Here is a 23,241-nt window from a genome sequence, read left to right on the forward strand (position 1 = left end):
GATGCTCATAGGTGGAGTCAACACTGCTAATCACACCTATTTGTTTTTTAAATCAGGCTGTAAACATTTAAATTTCCGCTGTAAAAAAAAAAAGCTTTTTTGAATGGGTGTGTATGTGACTTTCTGTGCTTCTGCCTCTAGTGGACACTCCAGGAACTGCTTCATTTTTCAACACCAGAGATTGCAGCTCGGTTTGAAACTCTGTGTTGCTGCTGTTGTTGACCAGGTGTCACATGGAAAAGAGATGTCTGGTCTCAGGGGGGGAAACACCTGGATTATTAAATAAAAGGTTAAACAAAACAAAATCGGGGAAGCTGATTTTCTCTCTTCTTTTAACATGTTGGGCTAATTATGCAAATCACAATGTTAAAACAGTAACATGTTATCAAAGAGTGAAAATGTTTGGAGAACTTTCTCTCATTAAATAAAGAAAAGAAAAAGATTGAGAAGCACTCTGAACTCCTGTTTTTTTACGTGGTGCCTTGAACGCAGCAGGGGGCGGGGCCTTCCGCTTTACCTGCGAAAACTAAAACAGGGGGCGGATTAAAGGTGCAGAGCGTCCATCCTCCTCTCCGAGCCCCGCCTGACGGAGCAGCTTCACCACACACACACACACACACACATACACACACACACACACACCGAGCAGCCTGAAAGCTGCTCCTCGTTTGAGTCCTGAACGAGGCCACGTAGAGGAGGGCACGGACACCGAGACGCGGACCAGACTCACCTTCAGTGCCTGCTGCTAAAAAACCAAACAGGTGAGTTAACTTTTCTTTTTAATTGAACGGGTTGAAGCTTTTAATGAGACACAGACACAGACACAGAGTTATTTTGAGGGGGGGAAACTTCGAAGAAACAGACGGATAAAAGTAAAGAGACACCAGGTGTTCCCATCAGGAGAAAAGAAGAGACTTTAAAACCTGCGCATGCTCAGTAAGAAGCGCATTGTAAATAACCACTTTCCTCAGAAGTTTCTTGAACCTGTCTGTGTCGATACTGCGGGATTATGAGCGTGACAACAAGCCTCTCTTTCACTTCTCTTTATCATGCTTAGCGAAAGATCAAACGAGCCGCACCAGTGTGACCAGTAGCATCAACCAGTTCATCCACAGGTGGATTCAAGTCAGGCATTAATGTGAGGAGGGGTCGAGTCAGGAGGTGATCCGTCCTCCTGTGCTCTTTGGAAAGTTCATCGAACCTTTCTGTGCGCGCGTGTGTGTGTGTGTGTGCGCGCGCGCGCGCGTGTCCTCAGGATATAGAGTATTCATGCAGCAGTCACAAAAGAGGATGCGGCTTTCACACAAGTTTTTTTTTTGTAAATACCGTTTCTGCTTTTTTTTTTCCTGTTAATCCCTTCAGAATAAAGTTTGTAGGCAGAAATGTAGACCTCAGTTTTGCTATCAGGTTGTCAAATTTACATGTTTACACACACACACACACACACACACACACACACACACAGAAACAACAGATCTTTGGTTGTATTTTGAAAACAGGCTGTTCTGCGTCTTTGTTGCACAAACCTCGTTGCTAAAGTGTTTGTGCAGTTTCATCAGTGAGCAGAAGTTTATAAAAAAACAAGAACTCACTGGAGGCCTCGGAGGTGTCCTGCTCACACACCTGGTGTGATTCGACCCCCCTGCTGCAGCTGATCACAATGTAGGACTTCTTCTAATAAACCAGGAACCAGCATGAGGATTGTAAAAGAACCCTCGTGCTGGTTCATCTGGACGCGGTTCGGGTTTTCGAGGTAGTCTCAGACTTGGCGGATTCTGGATTTTATTTGAATGAGTTTCAGTCACTTGTAGTTTTTTGTTCCCCAGTTATGGTTGCAAACTTCCTGATGTTGAGCTCTGAAGTGACGCGCCTGCTGCACACAGGATGAGGATTTCTCAGAGACATTTAGGGTCTTGGTCTTAGAGCGCTCTGGTCTTGGGTAGGTCTGGGTCTCGGGTTAATGCCGCGTTGACTTCAACTCTACTACAAGGACTGAAGAGTGAACACCTGCCTGCGTCTCATCTTCACACGCTCACAGATTCTCTGTTTAACCCCAAAAACTCCTGAGTGCGCCCGCTTTGTTCATCCCGTCAGTCTGGCACGAGGAGCCGGTCTGCAGGTGGCTCGGATCGTGCTCTGTGTTTATGTGTGTGTGTGTGTGTGTGTGTGTGTGTGTGTGTGTGTGTGTGTTAGGTAAGAGCAGAGGATAAAAGGTTGGATTGACAGGCAGCCAAGCGCAGGAGATGCAGTGGAAAGGATGGCGGAGAAGAGGACAGCTGGGTGCGGGGCCTCGATGCACCTCTGCGTTCACGCCAGCTTTAAAGTCGCCCTCACGGGCTGGCTGAAGTCAGAAACACTCAGACTGTGCTCTTCGGACGTCTCAGCTCAGTGAGGGCGTGCCGATGAAGGCTGCAGTATCTTCTCATCACTTTGAACCACAAAGTGTCAAAATGTGCGGACTTTGAGTTTGTGCAACTTCCTGAGGAAGTTAGCGCAGGGATCGGCATCAAGCCCGCACACATGTGCATGTCACAAGTCTGTCATGTTGAGTGATGCACTCACTCCTCCTCCTCTGCGTGGTGGACGAATCAGTGAATCTTCGACGCCCTTAAACGTCTCTTAAAGTCTGCTGTTGTTTCTGCAGCGTTTTAACACTTCATGATGAAAGCAGAAGACGTGCAGCTCTCGCTCCCCCCCCCCCCCCCCCCCCCCCCCCCGTTGATCTTCAAGAGTCTGAGCACATAATGAACTTAAGAGGGACACAGATGACACCTTGTGCACTGATCCCTTTATCCCTCGCTCTGTAAACACACACAAAGACGCGCAGGCTTTACCGCTCCAGACAAACGCTTCATGCGTCGTCCAGCTGGGCGGACGAGCTGCTCTGAGCCTCGGCAGTAAAAACACAAAGCTCTCTTTGAGGCAGATGTTTGAGCTCCGTCAGTCCAACAGACTGAATTTTTGCAACTGGTTATGCATTAAGTCAGAATATTTGATTGCAACGTTAGCAAACACGTCTTCCTGCTTTTTGTCATGAAGAGACGTCCCTGCAGCGGGCAGCCTTCACTTGTATTTTCTCTTTTTTCCAAAGTGACGTCACAACGACGTGTCCTGACAGGATCAGACCGCCTGTTGTCTACAAACCCAAAGTCCGTCCTCTGCGTCTTCTGCCTGCTCCACTTTTCAGAAAATGTGTGCTCAAACAGGCCGTTTGGAGATTTTCCCCTTTATGACATCACAAAGGGCAGTAGCCCCTCCCCCAGGTGGGTGACACTCCCACAGCTAGGTGTTTGTTCTGCCCTCTGAGTCTGCCTTCTCACCGTAAACAATAGGACATGGAGCCAGAAAGCAGCGAGTACACCCGAGCCCTTCCAGAGAGGGGGCGTGGCCAGACACAGCTCATTTACATATTTAAAGCTACAGACACAGAAACAGCCTGTTCTGAGCAGGGCTGAAATAGAGGGGTTTATAGACATGATCAGAGTCAGCAGGTAAGCTAGCGAGCGTGTGATTGGACTGTGGGAGGAAGCCGGAGAGAACGCACGCCATGCACGGGGAGAACCTGCACACTCCACACAGAGACGGCTCCTGTCAGACAGGGCATTCAAACCAGCAACCTCCTCTCACCAGCGTGCACCCTCTTGCATGACATGGTACATCTTACAAGTTTTTTCAGCTTTCTTGTCACTTGTTTTAGTTCTTGTCTCTCGTCTCATTTCTGCTACGGCTCAAACATGAAGACGTGTAGAAACGTCACTGATGCATCATCCGCTGAACCTTTCGTTAAAAAGGTTCAACATGAAGCTGGTGAAAGCAGAATCAAGGTGATGAAGCTGCAGGATATTTTCACCTTTTCTAACAAGGCGGGGAGGGGAGTCCTTCTTCAGGGTGCGGTCGACGAATAATGACATTTCTTTCTTTCTCTCTCTGCCCGGACTTGCTCCTGACATTCCTGCCGTCCTCTCTGGCTGCTGCGGAGCATCCTCGACTTTTACATAACACCCCCCCCCCCCCCCCCCCGCCGCCGCCTTCCTGCAACAGAGTTACAGTCATCATGTGTAATACCTGCACATCGGTTTTACCTGTAGCGGAAATTGCGTTTGCACAGAGAGTGGCTGTGGATGATGATGATGATGATGATGATGATGATGATGATGAGGAGCAGGAGAAAGGAATTTGTGGAATTCCTGGTAATGAGGTGTCGAGGGAGGAATGTGAGTCAGAGTGTGAATAAAGCCCGGACAGGTAGAGGGAGATGTGGAAAGAGAGAGAGAGAGAGAGAGAGAGCGGCTTATTTGTTTGTGTTGCGCCTCGGGTCATGAATACACAAAAAGGATTAACTTTAAACTGGTTTGACGAGACGGCCTCTTCCTTTGATCGAACGGAGCGGAGCATCGGAGACACCGTGCAAACCTGACGGTGAAAGATCAGGGAGAGTGCGGTTTTTACAAAGCGGTCTGACTGAGTGTCCGACATGTCCACGAGCCTTTTCAAGGTTAAAAGAGAAAGGAGGACTCATGAGGGTAATGATACGGTGAACAGCTGCTGAGGTGCTAATCTGCCTGAACTTGTGCTGCTGCTCATGTTACCTCATGAACTACATGTCTTCAGAGTGTTTGTCAGACTGCGTGGGCTCATACCAGTACACCACACACACACACACACACACAACACACACACACACACACACGTCAAACATTCACACCAAGCTGGAACTCAAACCAGACAGACAGATAGATAGATGGATAGATAGACGCTAACTGTACTTGACTTCCTGTGTTATTCAGAGGATGAGTCATGGCGTACTGAGGGGGGCGGGGCCGAGCTGCTCCTGATTTTCTGATTCAAAGTTGTGAACGAGGATCCAGATGTTTCCAGAAACAATAATCGCTGCTCTTTAAAGAGCTGCTGCTGCTGCACTCGGTTGGTTGATCAGTGTTTGTCCAGAGATGATCGAGGATCACTGAGTACACTTCCTGTACGGTCACATGGTGCAGTTGTCCCGCTCTGCTCCGAGGCCACGCCTTTAAGAATCAGGCAACAAATTACTGCAAAAACAAAAACAAAGCAACAAACTTTGGTGTTAAAGCCAGCTGAAAAAAAAAATGCAGTTCCTCAAGTGTCCACTGGAGGCAGGATCCAAATGCAAAAAATCCCCCTTGATGCACCCTGCACTCGGGTTAAAACTTCTTTTTTTATTCTTTTTTTTATTTTCATAACTTGCGGCGTGTTTTCGTTGACCGTCAGGTGGGCGGGGTGTCGCTGTTGGCCAGGAGGCTTAAGGTCAAACGCCACCTCTTTGCCCGTTTTAAAGGACTGATTATTAAAGTCTGCATTTCCAACATGGCCGCCGTCGCTGTTGGGCTTCAAAATGCCTATTCGGTAACCCGTGGTCGATACGTGCATGTTTCATACAGCTCGAGGAGATGTCGCAGTACATCAGAAATCAGACGAAAATACAATTTTGTTTTTATGATGCAGCTTATTTTAAAAAAGCTCAGATGTGTAAAAAGATTTCTTTAAGAACATGACGGCGCCTTTTGAAAAGTCCAACTTCCCTTTTTTTAATGGCGTCATGTTTGCTTAAAAATGCTCTTTTCTCTCTCTCTCTTTGTCCTGAAGCCAACATGACGGACGCAGATAAGTTCCTGTACGGTGACCGCGGCGGGTCGACCAACCCTATGGCGCAGGCCGACTGGGCCACCAAGAAGCTGGTGTGGATCCCCTCCGAGAAGCTGGGCTTTGAGGCGGGCTCGGTCAAAGAGGAGCAGGGCGACGAGTGCGTCGTGGAGCTCACCGACTCGGGCAAGAAGGTAAAATAAATCGTTTCTGGGTTGTTTTTTTTTTCCCCAGTTATGAGTCTCTGAATAAATCTAACGCTGCGCGTCGTCTTCTGTCCGTCTCAGGTGAAGGTGAACAAGGACGACATTCAGAAGATGAACCCGCCCAAGTTCAACAAGGTGGAGGACATGGCGGAGCTCACCTGCCTGAACGAGGCGTCTGTGCTGCACAACCTCAAGGAGCGATACTACTCCGGACTCATCTACGTGGGTTCAACGTGCGCTCGCCGTCTTATCATTCTTCGTCCTCCTGTAACTCGTCCTCTGACCCCGTCCTCTGCTTGTCTCCCACTCAGACGTACTCGGGTCTTTTCTGCGTGGTCATCAACCCGTACAAGTACCTGCCCATCTACAGCGAGGAGATCGTGAACATGTACAAGGGCAAGAAGAGACACGAGATGCCTCCTCACATCTACGCCATCACGGACACGGCCTACCGGAGCATGATGCAGGGTAACAGCGCCGTTAGCGTAGCTTCAGCGTTCGGACTGACTGGAAAGTTCAAAGTGTCTATTGTACTTTCCATGTCGTTCGTCTTCGAACACGAAGATTATTTCATCCGAATTCTTCTTCTGTGGTTTTTATTTGATGCTCTTTGTTGCTGTTTGTTCACTTTGAATCTCTCCTTCTGCACAGACCGGGAGGACCAGTCCATCCTTTGCACGTAGGTCACTCTGGGTTTTTTTTAAATGCATTCACGTATCATTAGGATGCACTATTTTTAGTTTGTTTTATTTTTAGGAACATTTTAGTTAAACTTGATTTTATAATAAAGTGTCTAGTTATTTATTTGTAAGGGCGACAGGTTTTAGCGTGTTGCTTCGGCTTCTCGCCTCGCATTGAAACGTCTGATTTGAATCTGGTTTGTTCCGTGTTTTTATTTTACAGCGGGGAATCAGGAGCGGGAAAAACGGAAAACACCAAAAAAGTGATCCAGTATCTCGCCCACATCGCCTCCTCTTTCAAATCCAAGAAAGATCAGGTGAGTAGATCCTCCTCCTCGTCACTGTTCGTCTTCTCTCTCGGCTCCGACTGATTCTCTCTCCTGAGGGGTCCCGACGGACTCGTGACACCCCCCCCCCCCCTTTTGTAGTCGGTCCACTTTGATGATGTAGTCCCAACACGAGCGAGCTGCAAGGCGACGACTCCACATTCCCGTCTCAGGCCTGGACGTGCAGGCCTCACCTCTCTGCGGTCACTGGAGCGTGTGTGTGTGTGTGTGTGTGTGTGTTAGTGTGTGTGTGTGTGTGTGTGTGTGTGTGTGGTATCAAATGTGTTGAACTCTCTTCTCTCTCCCTCCTCCAGGGCAGTGCAGTGTTATCCCATGTGAGTTCATCTCTGACTGTGTTTGCATGCTGTTCACTAAGTGTCAGCTCTATACTAACCAGCTGAAGCTGCTTCAGATAGACGTGATTGTACCCGAGCTAAAAAGCCTCTGCATGTTTCTAACAAGCTCCAGCAGCAGAAAGCTGCTCTCTGTAATGTTTACACTGCAGTACCCGTTTTAAACACTAGGGGGTCTTTTTCAGAAACGACAGCTGAGCAGAAACCTTATTTGAGATTTGTCATAAAAACCCGTAAAGCAGCGTTCATGTGGTCTGATCTGGCCGCTCTGGATTTGCTGATTGTTTTGCAGCATGTGTCGGGATGTCGCGGCTCTCCTGCTTTTTTCCTCTTGATTTGGTTTTTTGGTAAAGAGGCGTGTGCACGGACACGGACGCTCTCACAGGGTTCTTTTTGTACTTGAGTGGGCTTGCTGTGCTGCGGGGATGTGTGCGCTGGAATGTGCAGGATTCAGAGTGGGTGTGGGTGATTAGGCAACAATAACATACCCCGAGGTTGTCCCTTTTTTGGATAGAAAAACAGGTTAACACAGATACTGTGGCTCCGGTTCAGGCTGTGCTGGATTGATCTCAGAGCCTGAAGTTTGCTCTTTAACTTTGTGTCCTCTGTCAGGGCGAGCTGGAGAAACAGCTGCTGCAGGCGAACCCCATCCTGGAGGCCTTCGGCAACGCCAAGACGGTCAAGAACGACAACTCCTCAAGATTTGTAAGAAAGACTCGAAAAAACACAAATCATGAAGCGTCATAAAAAACCTCCTCGAGCGTCGCCGTGTTTGTTTACAAAACGCCCAAACTTTACTCCCTGTGTTTACGTGGTGCTCCCTCTACAGGAATCTTCCAGGAACGAGCCTCGTCAGCCGCTGATCCTGATTGGATGAAGGTCCTAAATGGACGCATTGATTTTAAAATCGCTTGTTATTGTCTCCCTGTCTCAAACACGCGATTTTAAAAATGAGATAAAATCCCCAATTAATGATTGAAATCCAGCCGGCAGCTGTGGCTCAGTGGTAGTCTTTCCTTTTTGGAAGGTCTTGGGTTCGATACCCAGCTGCTGCAGCCACGTGTCCTTGGGCAAGACACAAAGAGAGACACAAGCTCAAGTGAATTCACCATCCAGTGATTGTTGAAGGTTTAAACGCTTTTTTCCTCTCTTGTAGGGAAAATTCATCCGGATCAACTTCGACGTCACCGGATACATCGTTGGAGCCAACATTGAAACTTGCATCCTTTTTGAAACATAAAAGAATCTGAATAATTGTTGATACAGTTTGTAACGACCTTTTACGGCGCTGCGTGTTTCTCGATGTGTTTTGTCCTTGACTGAACTGATTTGCAGATCTGCTGGAGAAGTCTCGAGCCGTTCGTCAAGCCAAAGACGAGCGAAGCTTCCACATCTTCTACTACATGCTGGCGGGAGCCGGGGACAAGCTGCGCAGTGAGACTCTTTCAATCACATTACAGCCAAAACAGGAATTAGGTCAAAGGTCACAGAGATGAAGTTTCTCGTTTTAGTCCATCAAAACCAGATTTCTTCTTCTGTTTGGTTACAGAGCAGGAAAGTTTAACATTAGATTCAATCAGGCCGGCGACAACGTTTAACGCCATCCTTCTCTCTCTCCCTCCCTCTCTCTCTCTCTCTCTCTCTCTCTGTGTGTCTCTGTCTCTCTGTGTCTCTGTCTCTGTCTCTCTCTCTCTCTTTGTCTCTCTGTCTCTCTGTCTCTCTCTCTCTGTCTCTGTCTCTCTCTCTTTGTCTCTCTCTCTCTGTCTCTCTGTCTCTCTCTCTCTGTCTCTCTGTCTCTCTCTCTCTCTTTCTCTCTATCTCTCTCTCTGTGTCTCTCTCTCTTTGTCTCTCTCTCTCTCTCTCTCTCTCTCTGTGTCTCTCTGTCTCTCTCTCTTTGTCTCTCTCTCTTTGTCTCTCTCTCTTTGTCTCTCTCTCTCTCTGTGTCTCTGTCTCTCTCTCTCTGTCTCTCTCTCTCTCTCTCTCTCTCTCTCTCTCTCTCTCTCTCTCTCTCTGTCCCTCTGTCCCTCTGTCCAGCCGAGTTGTGTCTGGAGGATTACAGCAAGTACCGCTTCCTGTCCAACGGAAACGTGACGATCCCCGGCCAGCAGGACAAAGACATGTTCACGGAGACCACGGACGCCTTTAACATCATGGGCGTCCCCGAGGAAGAACGAAACGGTAACTTTACTTTTATCGAGCCGCTGATGAAGATGAAAAGACGACACGTGTGCACGGCGTTCATGGCGTGTCTCCTCCTCTGCTCGTTCCTCAGGTCTGCTGAAGGTCGTCTCTGCCGTGCTGCAGCTGGGCAACATGACCTTCAAGAAAGAGCGTCACTCAGACCAGGCCTCCATGCCCGACGACACGGGTACGAACACCGCCTCTAACCACCAACATCATCGCTCCTCATGCACGCTCATACTTCCTGTCTCGCTCTAACCTGTCCGACGCATTCTCGCCCTCAGCCGCCCAGAAAGTGTGTCACCTGCTGAGCGTCAACGTGACCGACTTCACGCGAGCCATCCTGTCTCCCAAGATCAAGGTCTGCACCGCCGGCGTGAAGACGTCACTCTAACATGTGACGTCAATGGAGACGCCGCGTGTCGCTCACGCTGACGTGATGTGGCTTCTGTTCTGCAGGTCGGCAGAGACTACGTGCAGAAGGCCCAGACTCAGGAGCAGGCGGAGTTTGCGGTCGAGGCTCTGGCCAAAGCCTCGTACGAGAGGATGTTCCGCTGGCTGGTGATGCGGATCAATAAGGCCCTGGATAAGACCAAGAGGCAGGGCGCCTCCTTCATTGGCATCCTCGACATCGCTGGATTTGAGATCTTTGAGGTGAGGGATTAAAAATCAGACGAAGCGCTGCGTCGGCGCTCTGCGGTCCTGTACGGGCGGTAGACTTCAGTTTGTTTAGGATCTGGCGCCCCCCTGTGGGTAAAGCAGCACGTTTCATCTCTTTGATTCTTAAATGTGGATTTTTGTGGAAGTCGCAGATTAATGTTTTTTTTTTTTTTTTTTTCCCCTTCCTGCAGCTGAACTCGTTCGAGCAGATGTGCATCAACTACACCAACGAGAAGCTGCAGCAGCTCTTCAACCACACCATGTTCATCCTGGAGCAGGAGGAGTACCAGAGGGAGGGCATCGAGTGGAGCTTCATCGACTTCGGCCTGGACCTGCAGCCCTGCATCGACCTCATCGAGAAAACCGTAAGATGTCTACAACTCATTCTTCCTCGCACACTCCTTACACGTCGAGTCCTTCTGCAGGAACGACTCGCCGAGTGTCGATGTTTATAACTTTAAAGTTTTTTTGATCTTCTCTGTTTGCAGTCGGGGCCTCCGGGCATCCTGGCCCTGCTGGATGAGGAGTGCTGGTTCCCCAAAGCCACGGACAAAACCTTCGTGGAAAAGGTGACTCAGGAGCAGGGATCAAACTCCAAGTTCCAGAAACCGAAGAAGCTCAAGGACGACGTTGATTTCTGTATCATCCACTACGCTGGAAAGGTAGCCGTTTCTTTTTAAAGAAATCATGCAGCAAGTGTTTGTAAGTCAGGGTTTCTTCTTCTCCCACTTCCTGTGTTTTAATGTGTGCAGAACAATTAAAAACACAATGAAAGGTTTCTTATGATAAGTGAAGGTAGATATTTGTTTTTTAAAGGGGAGATATTATGAACAACAACGTGAAATAAATGCATCCAGTCGTTTGTTTTTATGCTCTGCAGAAGTCTGACAACATGGAGGAAAATGCTCCGTTTCTAATGTGCTCCCTTTGTGATGTCACAGCGGGATTCTGTTAAAAAAAAAAAAAACAAAAAAAAAAAAATCCCCTCCTGGTATCTCCACCTCCTGCCCGGAGAAAAAAAATCTTATGCATGTCCGCCATTTTTATTCTCACCACAAAGGAGTGACGTCTACTGTGAAAACTCAGAGAGGGGCGGGGCTTATTGCATTTAAAGAGACACACACACCAAAACGGAGCGTTCAGAGAGAGCTGGTTTCTGCAGGGTCACAAACCTCCTCTGCTGCTTGACTCATGTTATATTCAGACCAAAGCTCAGACTAACTGTGGCTCTCCTCCGGTGCAGGTGGACTACAAAGCAGACGCGTGGCTGATGAAAAACATGGATCCTCTGAACGAGTGCGTCGCCTCTTTGCTCAACCAGTCCACAGACAAATTCATCGGAGACCTGTGGAGAGACAGTAAGTCGAATCCGGTTGAACAGATCTTAAAGCTTTCTGGGTGGCGGCGCTGGAGCCGGTCCCAGCTGTCATGAGGCGAGAGGCGGGGTTTGATCCTGGACTGTCCGCCTGTCAATCACATGTTTTTATTGATGATGCGTCGTAAAATGTGATCTGTGTCCTCGCAGTGGACCGGATCGTCGGTTTGGATAAAGTGGCGGGAATGTCTGACTCCATGCACGGTGCGTTCAAAACCCGCAAAGGCATGTTTCGCACCGTGGGTCAGCTGTACAAGGAACAACTGGGCAACCTCATGACCACGCTCAGGAACACCAACCCCAACTTCGTCCGCTGCATCATCCCCAACCACGAGAAGAAGGTGCTGAACAGGAAGTGCTGCATGGTGGAGTCCAACCAAATCACAACAGGATTAAATGTCTTCTTCTTCTTCTTCTCCTTCAGGCGGGTAAACTGGAGGCTCATCTGGTTCTGGACCAGCTGAAGTGTAACGGAGTCCTGGAGGGGATTCGTATCTGCAGACAGGGCTTCCCCAACCGCATCGTCTTCCAGGAGTTCAGACAGAGGTGAACAAAAAAACACGACAACAGACTTTTCAATCAAAGCTCTCCTCCCTTCTCTGGTCCAAAGAAATCCGGACCATTCAGGACCAGGATCTAAAGTTGGATTGAGGCTCCAAAGGCAGCCTCAATCTAAACTCAAGATGGACAAAAGTTAAAAGTCATCGTCAGAGGTTTTACAGTTTTTTTTAGAGTCGACCCTCTTGTGTGATTTTTATTCTGCTCGTCTGTCCTGCAGGTACGAAATCCTCACTCCAAACGCCATCCCGAAAGGCTTCATGGACGGGAAACAAGCCTGTGAGAAAATGGTGAGCGTGATGAGTCAAAACACGAGCGGTCTCGTAAAATCCAGCTGCTGGACTTTGTCGCTGAGTTCGGTTTTTTTTTTGTGTGTGTGTCAGATCAAAGCTCTGGAGCTGGATCAGAACCTGTACCGCATCGGGCAGAGTAAAGTGTTCTTCAGAGCCGGCGTCCTGGCTCACCTGGAGGAGGAGCGAGACATGAAGATCACCGACGTCATCATCAGCTTCCAGGCCTGGTGCAGAGGATACCTGGCCCGCAAGTACGAACACGCAATGAGTTTTTATTAAAGGGGCGAGAACACGCCCGGCGATGGACGCGCTCTTTGTAGTCCATTTTCAGGAGATTGTAGTTTTTACACACCTGCAGCAGCTGGAGTCCTTTATGACCACGTCAGGTTTTCCAAACCTCTTCCTGGACCTGAAGAGGGGGCAGCAGGTCCAGGGAGGTTGGACTATGTCGACGTAGATCTACAGCACAGGCTTCATGTGATCCACTAGGGGGCAGCAGACGGCGGGAAGCCCGATGACGGGAAGGTTAACGTGATGTTTGTTTGTCTTTGAATGATCGCAGAGCGTTCGCCAAGAGACAGCAGCAGCTCATCGCCATGAAAGTGATGCAGAGGAACTGCGCCGCGTACCTCAAACTCAAGAACTGGCAGTGGTGGAGACTGTTCACCAAGGTGAGCCAGATCAATGACGTGTATACACACACACACACACACACACACACACACACGGCGTGTTCAGATGAGCTTCACTCGTGGCGCTTCTCTTCCAGGTGAAGCCTCTGCTGCAGGTGACTCGGCAGGAGGAGGAGATGGTGGCCAAAGAGGAGGAGCTGGAGAAGGTGAAGGAGCGGCAGCGTCAGGCGGAGGAGCAGCTCGCAATGTTTGAGTCCAAACAACAACAGGTAAGAGTCTCCACTCGGGTCCAGAGACGCCTCAACTGTCTCCAATATCAGAGACGTTTAGTCGGTGAGTTTTGTAGACAGAGAGAGAGAGAGAGAGAGAGAGAGAGAGAGGAATGAGCAACATGTCAGATTTGAACGCTGAGCTGTCGCCGTCTCAAACGCCTTTTTCTGCGAGCCAGCTTCTGTATTCAGTCGAGGAGAGAAGGTGCAGCTCCGAGCTTCCTTTTTTTTTATATTGTTCAGGAGTTTGAATGTGTTTTTAACTTGTCAGAAGTCGCCGGCGCTCTTTCCGACCAGCCAATCATTTTCCCCGTGTTTTTGTCTGATATGGAGGGCGAGCGTCCTCCGGTTGATGCTCGTAGTAAAGAGCTTTCCTGCCTGAACATATCGCACGCTGGACACCGGCCTTCACTTAAGTCTGACTGATTTAAATTCTGTGAAAGTCGACAGTTTCCTGGACTGTCCCGTCTCTGACCTCTTCTTCTTTCTCTCTGCCAGCTGGGTGCAGAGAAGTTGGCTCTGCAGGAGCAGCTGCAGGCGGAGACGGAGCTGTGCGCCGAGGCCGAGGAGATGAGGGCCCGTCTGGCCACCAGGAAGCAGGAGCTGGAGGACATCCTTCAAGACATGGAGTCCCGCCTGGAGGAGGAGGAGGAGAGGGCGACGCAGATGCACACGGAGAGGAAGAAGATGCAGCAGAACATCACGGTCAGTACGAAACACGGGGAGAGGGAGAAGCAGACGTAGACGAAGAAACGACCCGACTTTAAAAGTTGTTTGTGTCGTTCGTGCAGGAGCTGGAGCAGCAGCTGGACGAGGAGGAAGCAGCCCGACAGAAGCTTCAGATCGAGAAGGTCACGACGGACGCCAAGCTGAAGAAGCTGGAGGAGGACGTGATGGTGCTGGACGACCAGAACAACAAGCTCAACAAGGTCTGCTGCGACGCGTCGACAACAATGTGAAATAATCCAGGCGATGACGCGAGAACAGAGCAGGTACGAGTAAACTGACCACTTCCTGTTTGTGACGGCAGGAGAAGAAGCAGCTGGAGGAGAGGATCTCGGAGTACACCACCAACCTGACGGAGGAGGAGGAGAAGTCCAAAAGTCTGCAGAAACTCAAGAATAAACACGAAGCAATGATCACAGATTTAGAAGGCGAGTCTCTGAATATTCACTTCGATAGCGTTCAAAAGAACACCGCCATCTTCTGCAAAGCGAGGAATTCAAGGCGGCGGCTCGCAGGGATGCATTGGTTTAAAAAGTCTGTGTGCAAACATGATTTTTTTTTCTCCTCCTCGCAGATCGCCTGAGAAAGGAGGAGAAAGGGCGTCAGGAGTTGGAGAAGAACCGACGTAAGCTGGAGGGAGACTCCACGGAGCTCGGGGATCAGATCGCCGAGCTGCAGGCTCAGATCGAGGAGCTCCGAGCTCAGCTGGCCAAGAAGGAGGAGGAGCTCCTCGCTGCACTGGCCAGGTTATAGAAGCTCTCCATATATATATATTCTGACCCAATCCAACGTCCTGCACATGTTGGTCTCATCCGTCCTCTTCATCTCGCCTCCAGAATCGAGGAAGAGGCTGCAGCCAAGAACATGGCCCAGAAGAAGATCAGGGAGCTGGAGTCTCAGATCAGCGAGCTGCAGGAGGACCTGGACATGGAGAAGCAGGCACGCGACAAGGCCGAGCGTCAGCGCAGAGACCTGGGCGAGGAGCTGGAGGCGCTCAAGACGGAGCTGGAGGACACTCTGGACTCCACCGCGGCCCAGCAGGAGCTCAGGTAACAGGCCGGCGGTCCTGAAGCTCTCGTGGCTCCTCCTTTTCATCCAGGCTCCTTTTGCTCAGATTTTTTTTTTTATCATTCCAGGAGCAAGCGAGAGTCCGAGGTGGCTCAGCTGAAGAAGACTCTGGATGACGAGGCCAAGACCCACGAGCAGCAGATGGCCGACATGAGGCAGAAACACAACCAAGCCTTCGACGAGCTGAACGAACAGCTGGAACAGGCCAAGAGGGTGATTACCTGCTCCAGACAGCAACACGTAACAAAACATGTGGATGACACCTGACACGTGTGTTTGCCCCCCCCCCCCCCCCCCCTCCTCCTGCAGAACAAGGCGTCGGTGGAGAAAGCCAAGCAGGCGCTGGAGAGCGAGTGGAACGAGCTGCAGATTGAGATCAAGTCTCTGAGCCAAGGTAAGGGAGATTCAGAGCACCGCCGCAAGAAGGCTGAAAGCCAGGTTCAGGAGCTCCAGGTGAAAGTGGCAGAGAGCGAGCGACAGCGGCAGGAGGTGACCGACAAGCTGAGTAAGATGCAGGTACAGTACGGAGGCAGGAGTGTGTTCATGGAGTGTGTGTGTGCATGCAGATTAAATGTCTCTATCTGGCGTCCAGGTGGAGTTGGAGAACGTGAACGGCCTCCTGAGTGAAGTCGATGGAAAAAACATCAAAACCTGCAAAGACCTCTCGACTGCGGAGTCTCAGCTGCAGGACGCTCAGGTACACGTTTTAGTGCTCCCGAGGAGACGGAGGTCACGGAGCACCGTGATCCCATCATGCATCAGCACAAGTTTCCCTCTGACGTGTCCGTTTTGTCTTGACTCCAGGAGTTGCTCCAAGAGGAGACTCGTCAGAAGCTGTCTCTGTCGACCCGCCTGCGGCAGATGGAGGACGAGCAGAACAGCCTGCGAGAGATGCTGGAGGAAGAGGAGGAGAGCAAGAAGAACGTGGAGAAGCAGGTCTCCAGTCTGCAGACGCAGGTTCGGGTTTTTACATTTCACTCTGGACTAGAACGTTTCCTTTTACCTGATTGTTTCTCCTCTGACCTGCTGCTGCCGTTCTTCCTTTTCGTGCCTCCAGCTGGCAGACATGAAGAAGAAGCTGGAGCAGGAGACCTTGAACATGGAGGGGGCAGAGGAGGGCCGCAAGCGAGTCCAGCGGGAGATGGACGGCATCATGCTGCAGCTGGAGGAGAAGACCTCGGCCTACGACAAGCTGGACAAGACCAAGACCCGTTTACAGCGGGAGCTGGACGACCTGATAGTGGACCAGGACAACGTGAGGCAGGTTGTGTCCAACCTGGAGAGGAAGCAGAAGAAGTTTGACCAGGTATGTCGACCGTGGGTTGTGTGCAAAGATAATTTCTTTAATAATCTCGGATGCAGCGTTTCTTTAACCACGCCAAGTTTGGACAGGAAGTAGAAATGCCTCTCTTCGTCTCCGGCCTCTGCAGATGCTGGCCGAGGAGAAAACGATTTCCACTCAGTACGCCGAGGAGCGCGACAGGGCCGAGGCCGACGCCAGGGAGAAGGACACACGAGTGCTGACGCTGACCCGCGAGCTGGAGACCATGACGGACCAGAAAGACGAGCTGGATCGAGCCAATAAGCTGCTGAAAGCTGAGATGGAAGACCTGGTTTCCTCCAAGGACGACGTCGGCAAGAGTGTAAGAAAGTCTGCACGGAGTCAAACAAGTACTTTTAAATATTCATCGAAAGAGATGAAGGCTGGATTATTGGTAAATCTTAAATAGATTAGATGTATAAATAATGGGAAGGATGAGGTGCAGAAAACTGCAGTTCCCAGAGTGTCCACTAGAGGCTGGCTGCAGAAGACAAAAATCCACATTAAAAAATAATTTTACAGTCGGGTACAAAAACAGATTTGGTCAGATTTCTATATAATTACATGTTTTTTTGTTTTGTTTTTTTATAATTGATGTAATTGGTCCTTTTTGGATTTTATGAAGATTAAGAGCGAGTCATACATTCGCATAATTAGGGGCGTGGTTGAGTTGAACAACAGCAGCAGGAATTTTCAGCATTTTCTTTTTTTTTGGACACATTGAAAATTAAGAAACAAATAATTTCCAAAATGGCAACCATCCTCGTTAGGCTTCAAAACTCCTCCTCAGAAACAACGTCCAGATTGTTTACAGTCAGTGATGCCACCTCCCCGCCTGCAGGTCCACGAGCTGGAGAGGTCAAAGCGTGCCGTGGACCAGCAGCTGGAGGAGATGAGAGTTCAGCTGGAGGAGCTGGAGGACGAGCTGCAGGCCACGGAGGACGCCAAGCTGCGTCTGGAGGTCAACATGCAGGCCATGAAGGCCCAGTTTGACCGAGACCTGCAGGCCCGAGACGAGCAGGGCGAGGACCGGAGGAAACAGCTGGTTAAACAGGTAGCAAAGGAAACGCCAACGCTCCTTCAGATGTCACCAATGCACCACTGGCTGCTGAGGAAACATCTCTCTTACTTATTTTTTTTTTCAGGTGCGTGAGATGGAGGTGGAGCTGGAGGAAGAACGCAGGCAGCGTTCTCAGGCTCTCTCTTCCAAGAAGAAACTGGAGCTGGACCTGGGAGAGCTCGAGCTGCAGATCGATGCTGCCAACAAGGGACGCGACGAGGCGCTCAAACAGCTGAAAAAACTCCAGGTACAGAAAAGGATTTAAGATTTTTAAAGCTTGTTTTAAATCGACAAAATCGGACGTCTTACTACTCTATCTGTGTGTGTGTGTGTGTGTGTGTGTGTGTGTGTGTGTGTGTGTGTGTGTGTGTGTGTGTGTGTGTGTGTGTGTGTGTGTGTGTGTGTGTGTGTGTGTGTGTGTGTGTGTGTGTGTGTGTGTGTGTGTGTGTGTGTGTGTGTGTGTGTGTGTGTGTGTGTGTGTGTGTGTGTGTGTGTGTGTGTGTGTGTGTGTGTGTGTGTGTGTGTGTGTGTGTGTGTGTGTGTGTGTGTGTGTGTGTGTGTGTGTGTGTGTGTGTGTGTGTGTGTGTGTGTGTGTGTGGTCCAGGCCCTGATGAAAGACCAGATGAGAGAGCTGGACGAGCTGCGCATGTCCCGAGACGAAGCCGTCAACGGGGCCAGAGAGACGGAGAAGAAGCTGAAGAACATGGAGGCCGACGCTCTGCACTTCCAGGAGGTATGACGGTTTCTCCTCCTTTTTTTTTTACCCTTAAAAAACAAAATCACACAGATGATTTTAAAAAAGGCAACACATGTTGGAGAGTAAGACGTGTGCGTGAACTGCTGCGTATCCCGGTTTACAGTCAGTGACAGATGAGAAAGCAGTTTGTGAAGTATGGCATCATGGAGAAAAGATTTTAAAGATGTCAAATCGTATTCAGGGCTGAAACTTTCTCCAGAGTGTGAAAAGACTCGCACATCTCCTCTTGTGTCCTCTCGCTCCTCCAGGAACTGGCCACCGCTGAGAGACTGAAAAGACAAGTTCAGATGGAGAGGGACGAGCTCCAGGAAGAGATTACCAACAGCGTCACCAAGAAGTAAGAAAACACACTCAAAACAAACTCAATCTGCACCGACACAAATAATGCTGCAGATTCTGTTTTTCTAACCTCTGCCTTGTTTGTCGTCGGCAGTTCTCAGATGGCGGACGACAAGAGGAGGCTGGAGGCTCGCATCACCCAGCTGGAGGAGGAGCTGGAAGAAGAGCAGCTCAACACGGAGATGGTCAACGATCGTCTGAAGAGAACCACGCTGCAGGTAAGAACACGCAAAAACGTGGCAGCTGGAAATGAAAGTGGGAAAGTCGTCACGTTTGGGATTCTTAAAAAAAGGAGATTTTCAACGATCAGATATGTTGAAATAAGCTTCTCGATGTGACTCGCCTCTCAGACGGAGCAGCTGACCACGGAGCTGTCGTCGGAGCGCAGCACCTCCCAGCGCTTGGAGGGCGCTCGCTCCCAGATGGATCGCCAGAACAAGGAGCTGAAGCTGAAGCTGCAGGAGCTGGAGGGAACCATCAAGTCCAAATACAAATCCTCCATCAGCATTCTGGAGGCCAAGATCCTCCAGCTGGAGGAGCAGCTGGACATCGAGTCAAAGTGAGCGCACACCTCGAGGACGCCAAAGACACCAGCTCGTGTCGTGGCGTCACCTCGAAATAAAGTCTAAAGAGCCGTTTAGGACAAAAATGTGTACTTTAAAAACTGCTATCAAATTAGAACAAATTTTTTTTTTTTTCTCATTTTTTCTGCATAAATCTCTTACACAACTTCCCCCCTGCTCAAAAGTACCAAACGTTCAATCATTTTTATAAGTTTAACCCTTGAAATGCCAGTTTGATCATATAAGGCAACACATTTTTGATGAAGAAAAAAAAAACAACACAAAAATGAGTTATTTTCCATGCAACACATTTTTAGTGGCTGGGGGATTTATTTTAATTCAGTCTTGGACATGTCAAAGGTTTTCCCAAAATATTGACTTTGATGCATTTGTAGTTTTTGTGTAGCGTCAACTTTAAAAATGTGCTTCGCTCATTACGCTCCTGAGTCATTAAAGACAAAAACGTCCACTTACAAAAATTAGAGCAGATTGATTTTTTTCTTTTTTTTTTCTGCATGAATCTCTTAAACGGCTCTTCTGATTTGCTTTTCTCGATTCTCTCAGGGAGCGTCAACAGGCGTCCAGACTCGCCAGGCGCACGGAGAAGAAGCTGAAAGAGGTGCTGCTGCTGGTCGAGGATGAGCGACGCAACACGGAGCAGTACAAAGACCAGGCAAGCTTCAACTCAAATCTCCTTTTTACACACGCGGCTTCGTCTTATTATCCTGCTGCAAGGTTGCACGTGTGGGAAAAAGACGTAGTCGTCCGATCTACCTCCTGTTGTTTACACCTTTTTCCCCCCGTGTTGGCGCTCCGCAGGCGGAGAAGACGAACAGCCGAATGCGGCAGCTGAAGCGGCAGCTGGAGGAGTCGGAGGAGGAGGTGACGCGAGCGAACGCCTGCCGCAGGAAGCTGCAGAGGGAGCTGGATGACGCTGCGGAGTCAGCGGACCTCATGAACCGTGAAGTGAGCTCTTTGAAGAGCAAGCTCAGGTACGGAGCGTCTTAGATTCACAGACGAGAGTGACGGAGTTCAGACTTCATCTCTTCTGACAGATTTTAATTTAACATTTTAAAGAAAAAGACGAGATAACAACGTTGACTAGATTATCTGAAGTGGTATTTGTGTTTGTTCTGAAGACGGGGCGACCTTCCTTTCAACATCCGACGCACCATGAACCGCTCCGGCCTGGAGAGCGACGAGGAGGTGGACGTGCCGATCGAAGCGCCCGAGCCTGCAGCCGAGTGAACGAAAAACGGAAACCCGACGACGACGAGCGCGCTGCAACGTGCAACACACAAAAGAGCGGGGCGAGCGCCTCAAACACGACTCTTACTCTGAGCGCTGCTTCTAGCCTTGTCGTCCTCTCGACGATCATCTTGTAGCCTTTTAATTTAATACTTTACAATCCGCTCAGTCGATGATAAAAAAACCACAAAAAAAAACCAAATGAACGTTTCCTGGTCTATTTTTATACTTGCGTGGGTTTACTGTTTGATGACACTCTGCTCTTATAGCGGTCTGTTTTATTGGTACCGGAGGTTGGCGTGCCGACGCTGCAGACGATGGACTTTTTAAACGCTTGTTTTTGCACACACACGAGTTTCGATGCGTTTCATGTTCACTCGTTGTCACAATTAATCTGCTTATTTGTACGTCACGCTTTTCGCACCATCGCCTCAACCTACTTTGCACAGCGCCGACACAAACACACACACACACACACACACACACACACAAGAAAGGAAATGAATCTGAAGAAACGTCATCGTGTCATCGTGGTTGATGTTTCACTTCACTGTTTTCCTTTTATTTGACACTTTTCTGGTTATTGGTGGCGGGTCGTCATGTCTCAGCTCTCTGCTTTGTGGTTTCCATCGAGCACACGAGCCTCTGTATTGATTTCACTTTGACTATCATACCCAGACGCTGTATTATCAAATAAACTTCATGTTACATTGATGCCATTTGAATGCTTATCTACATTTTATCAAATGCCTTAATGCAATAAATTTAAAAAAGTATTAAATATGTGCAGCGTTTGAGCTCGTTTTCTTCTTCTCTGGTTTTCTGAGTACTCGAAGCACTTTGACACCGACACATGCACAAGAGATGTGACTCATGTGAGTAGTCCTTTTAACAACATGTGTGATGCTTAGCTGGGAGTGAACTGTGCAAAGATTATTGTTTTTTTTTTTTCCCCTTCCACTTTATTTATAATCAAAATCTGACTATTACAAAAATCACAGTTTACATCGAAAGTTACAGACCGAGCTTGACTTAACAAGACTTAATACACAAATAAACAAAATAAATAAAAACCATAAACAAATAGAACGTAAAACACAAATATCTGAGGGCTAAGACTTAGACTGAACTTTATTGATCCTTTTGGGATGACTCTCTCAAGGAAATTTAGGTTCCAGCAGCATGTACAATAGAAATAAAAATAAAAATGTAGTTGGCTAAGGCTAAGTTGGAAGCAATGAATTTAAACTTTGAGTTAGTTCAGCAGCTTGTTTAGTTCTAATCTTTATAATTGATTTTTGTAAATTTGTTAATTCATTCATGAAAATGAGGAAAAAGTGGTTTGACTTTTAGAAATCTGCAACTGTGCAAAGATGTTTCTACCAGTGTCAGGAATTTAAAAAAAAAACGGGACAGCAGCGACACCCAGCGGACACAGTGAGAAACGCATCAATGAAAACTTTATTACAGACTCAAGTTTGTGTGTAGAGAGATGAACATCGAGCACAGTTCTTCCACCAGAGGAGAGGAGGGGGTGTCGCACACTGACAATAATTCACCCTCACTTTGAAATGCCCTCGTGGTGATGGTGGCACGTGGTGATCTGCGTGGTGAGTGTGACGACATTTCACCGCGTGACGTCACTTGGAGGTGAACCTACTCTGCTAGCCGGAAACAGTCGCAGCAGCAAAACAAGAAGCAGAGGACGCGTTTTTTATTGTTGTGTGAGCTGAAACACCGCGATAAAAGCTTCTTTAAGAGACTCACATCATCTCACGGTCTACGTAAAGACGGTTTATATCGTTTTAAAGGACACGTACTGACAGTTAGGCTAGGCTAGCTGGTTAGCCGAAGTGTCTGACAGTTAGGCTAGGCTAGCTGGTTAGCCGAAGTGTCATAATAAAGACATTAAAAGTTGTTAGCTAACCCATAGAATCCGATAGATCGATAAACAAAGTGTGAAACATGGCGTTTCTGAAGCTGACAGGTTCGTTCATCGCTTTCATGAGCCCTTAACGACACTTCACAGTCAGGTGAGTGCAGCTAGCATGCTAACTAGCACCGGTGGCTAACGGAAGGGATGCACCTGGCAGACTTTAATAAAACCTCAAAAACAAACTTTATAACTCAAACCGGATGTTTAAACTGACTTTATTTAAGATAAGTGTCTTTAAATCATCCATACTCCTTTAAAGCAGCCGGTGTCTTTACGTTAGCATCTGACAGCTAGCTGAACTAGCTCCCTTAGTTTTTTTTCTTCTTCGTTGGTTTTATTAAATGTCAGTCTCTGGTTTTTCCCACTTTCAGCAGCGTCAGCAGAAAACTGGACTCATCCGACTCATCGTCGAGGTGGAGGATGGAGTTGGCGTCGGTGAGTGAGAGTGTCACCTGCAGCTGGCTGCGCGCGCGCGCACCCACCCACTCTGTGTGACGTCACGTGGTCAAATTCACACGTATCTTTATTTGCACAACAAAAATATCACCTGAAGACACTTTGGAGCAGCAGATCTGATGGTGAATTTGTTTACAGAAAAACAACAAAATAGAGATTTATGACCACGAGGTCGACGAGTGAAGTCACGATCAAATATCTCAAAGACAATCAGGGATGTACAGATTAATAGCGAGGCGGTTAAAAATCGAAAACATGAATCGCAGTAAATATGGTGAAGCTTCAGCAGCTGGTTTTAAAAAGCAGACGTGATACATACTTTATTGAAGGCATCTAATAGCAGTATACAAGAAATGAGTTACTCCTCTGGGTCAAACTCTGCACCCGTGAGGTCGCAGAGACGAGGTGGGTCAACAGCAGCAACGATCCCGAGGAGACGACCTCGGGAGCTCCCAGTCAGATCTGATGGCAGATGATGATTTACAGATCAGGACAACGAGAGGAGCTCATAGCAGCACCAGCAGTCCTGGATCCTTGTCTGTCGCTCAGTCGACCGAAAAGTAGTTTTTACATTTCCAATATGGTGACCGCCATCGCTAGGCATCAAAACTGTCC

General features: G+C 48.7%; 1 protein-coding gene and 1 long non-coding RNA gene across 2 annotated transcripts; both read left to right on the plus strand.

The window, feature by feature from the left end:
* The first annotated feature begins 623 nt into the window (after positions 1–623).
* Positions 624–20,786, plus strand: LOC306820283 (myosin-9-like). Its single transcript, XM_079338099.1, has 43 exons — positions 624–761; positions 5,623–5,813; positions 5,907–6,047; positions 6,137–6,293; positions 6,477–6,504; positions 6,729–6,822; positions 7,146–7,166; positions 7,797–7,889; positions 8,341–8,404; positions 8,520–8,618; positions 9,219–9,362; positions 9,457–9,552; positions 9,650–9,726; positions 9,825–10,019; positions 10,217–10,390; positions 10,514–10,687; positions 11,269–11,383; positions 11,551–11,741; positions 11,825–11,946; positions 12,179–12,248; positions 12,342–12,502; positions 12,814–12,922; positions 13,021–13,152; positions 13,651–13,857; positions 13,944–14,081; positions 14,183–14,306; positions 14,453–14,624; positions 14,715–14,927; positions 15,015–15,159; positions 15,256–15,462; positions 15,539–15,643; positions 15,751–15,903; positions 16,004–16,252; positions 16,377–16,589; positions 17,109–17,321; positions 17,413–17,574; positions 17,932–18,060; positions 18,333–18,421; positions 18,518–18,641; positions 18,774–18,982; positions 19,551–19,659; positions 19,806–19,978; positions 20,126–20,786. Exons 2-43 carry the CDS (start codon positions 5,628–5,630, stop codon positions 20,232–20,234), a joined length of 5,886 nt encoding a protein of 1,961 aa, XP_079194225.1. The 5' UTR covers positions 624–761; positions 5,623–5,627; the 3' UTR covers positions 20,235–20,786.
* Positions 20,787–21,759: 973 nt separating this feature from the next.
* On the plus strand, positions 21,760–23,151 carry LOC306820298. The gene is made up of 3 exons (XR_013778657.1): positions 21,760–22,064; positions 22,103–22,267; positions 22,542–23,151. It is a non-coding gene; the product is annotated as an uncharacterized lncRNA (long non-coding RNA).
* Positions 23,152–23,241: the final 90 nt, after the last annotated feature.

This window comes from Symphodus melops (assembly GCF_947650265.1).
Source record: "Symphodus melops genome assembly, chromosome: 2".
Taxonomy (NCBI): domain Eukaryota; kingdom Metazoa; phylum Chordata; class Actinopteri; order Labriformes; family Labridae; genus Symphodus; species Symphodus melops.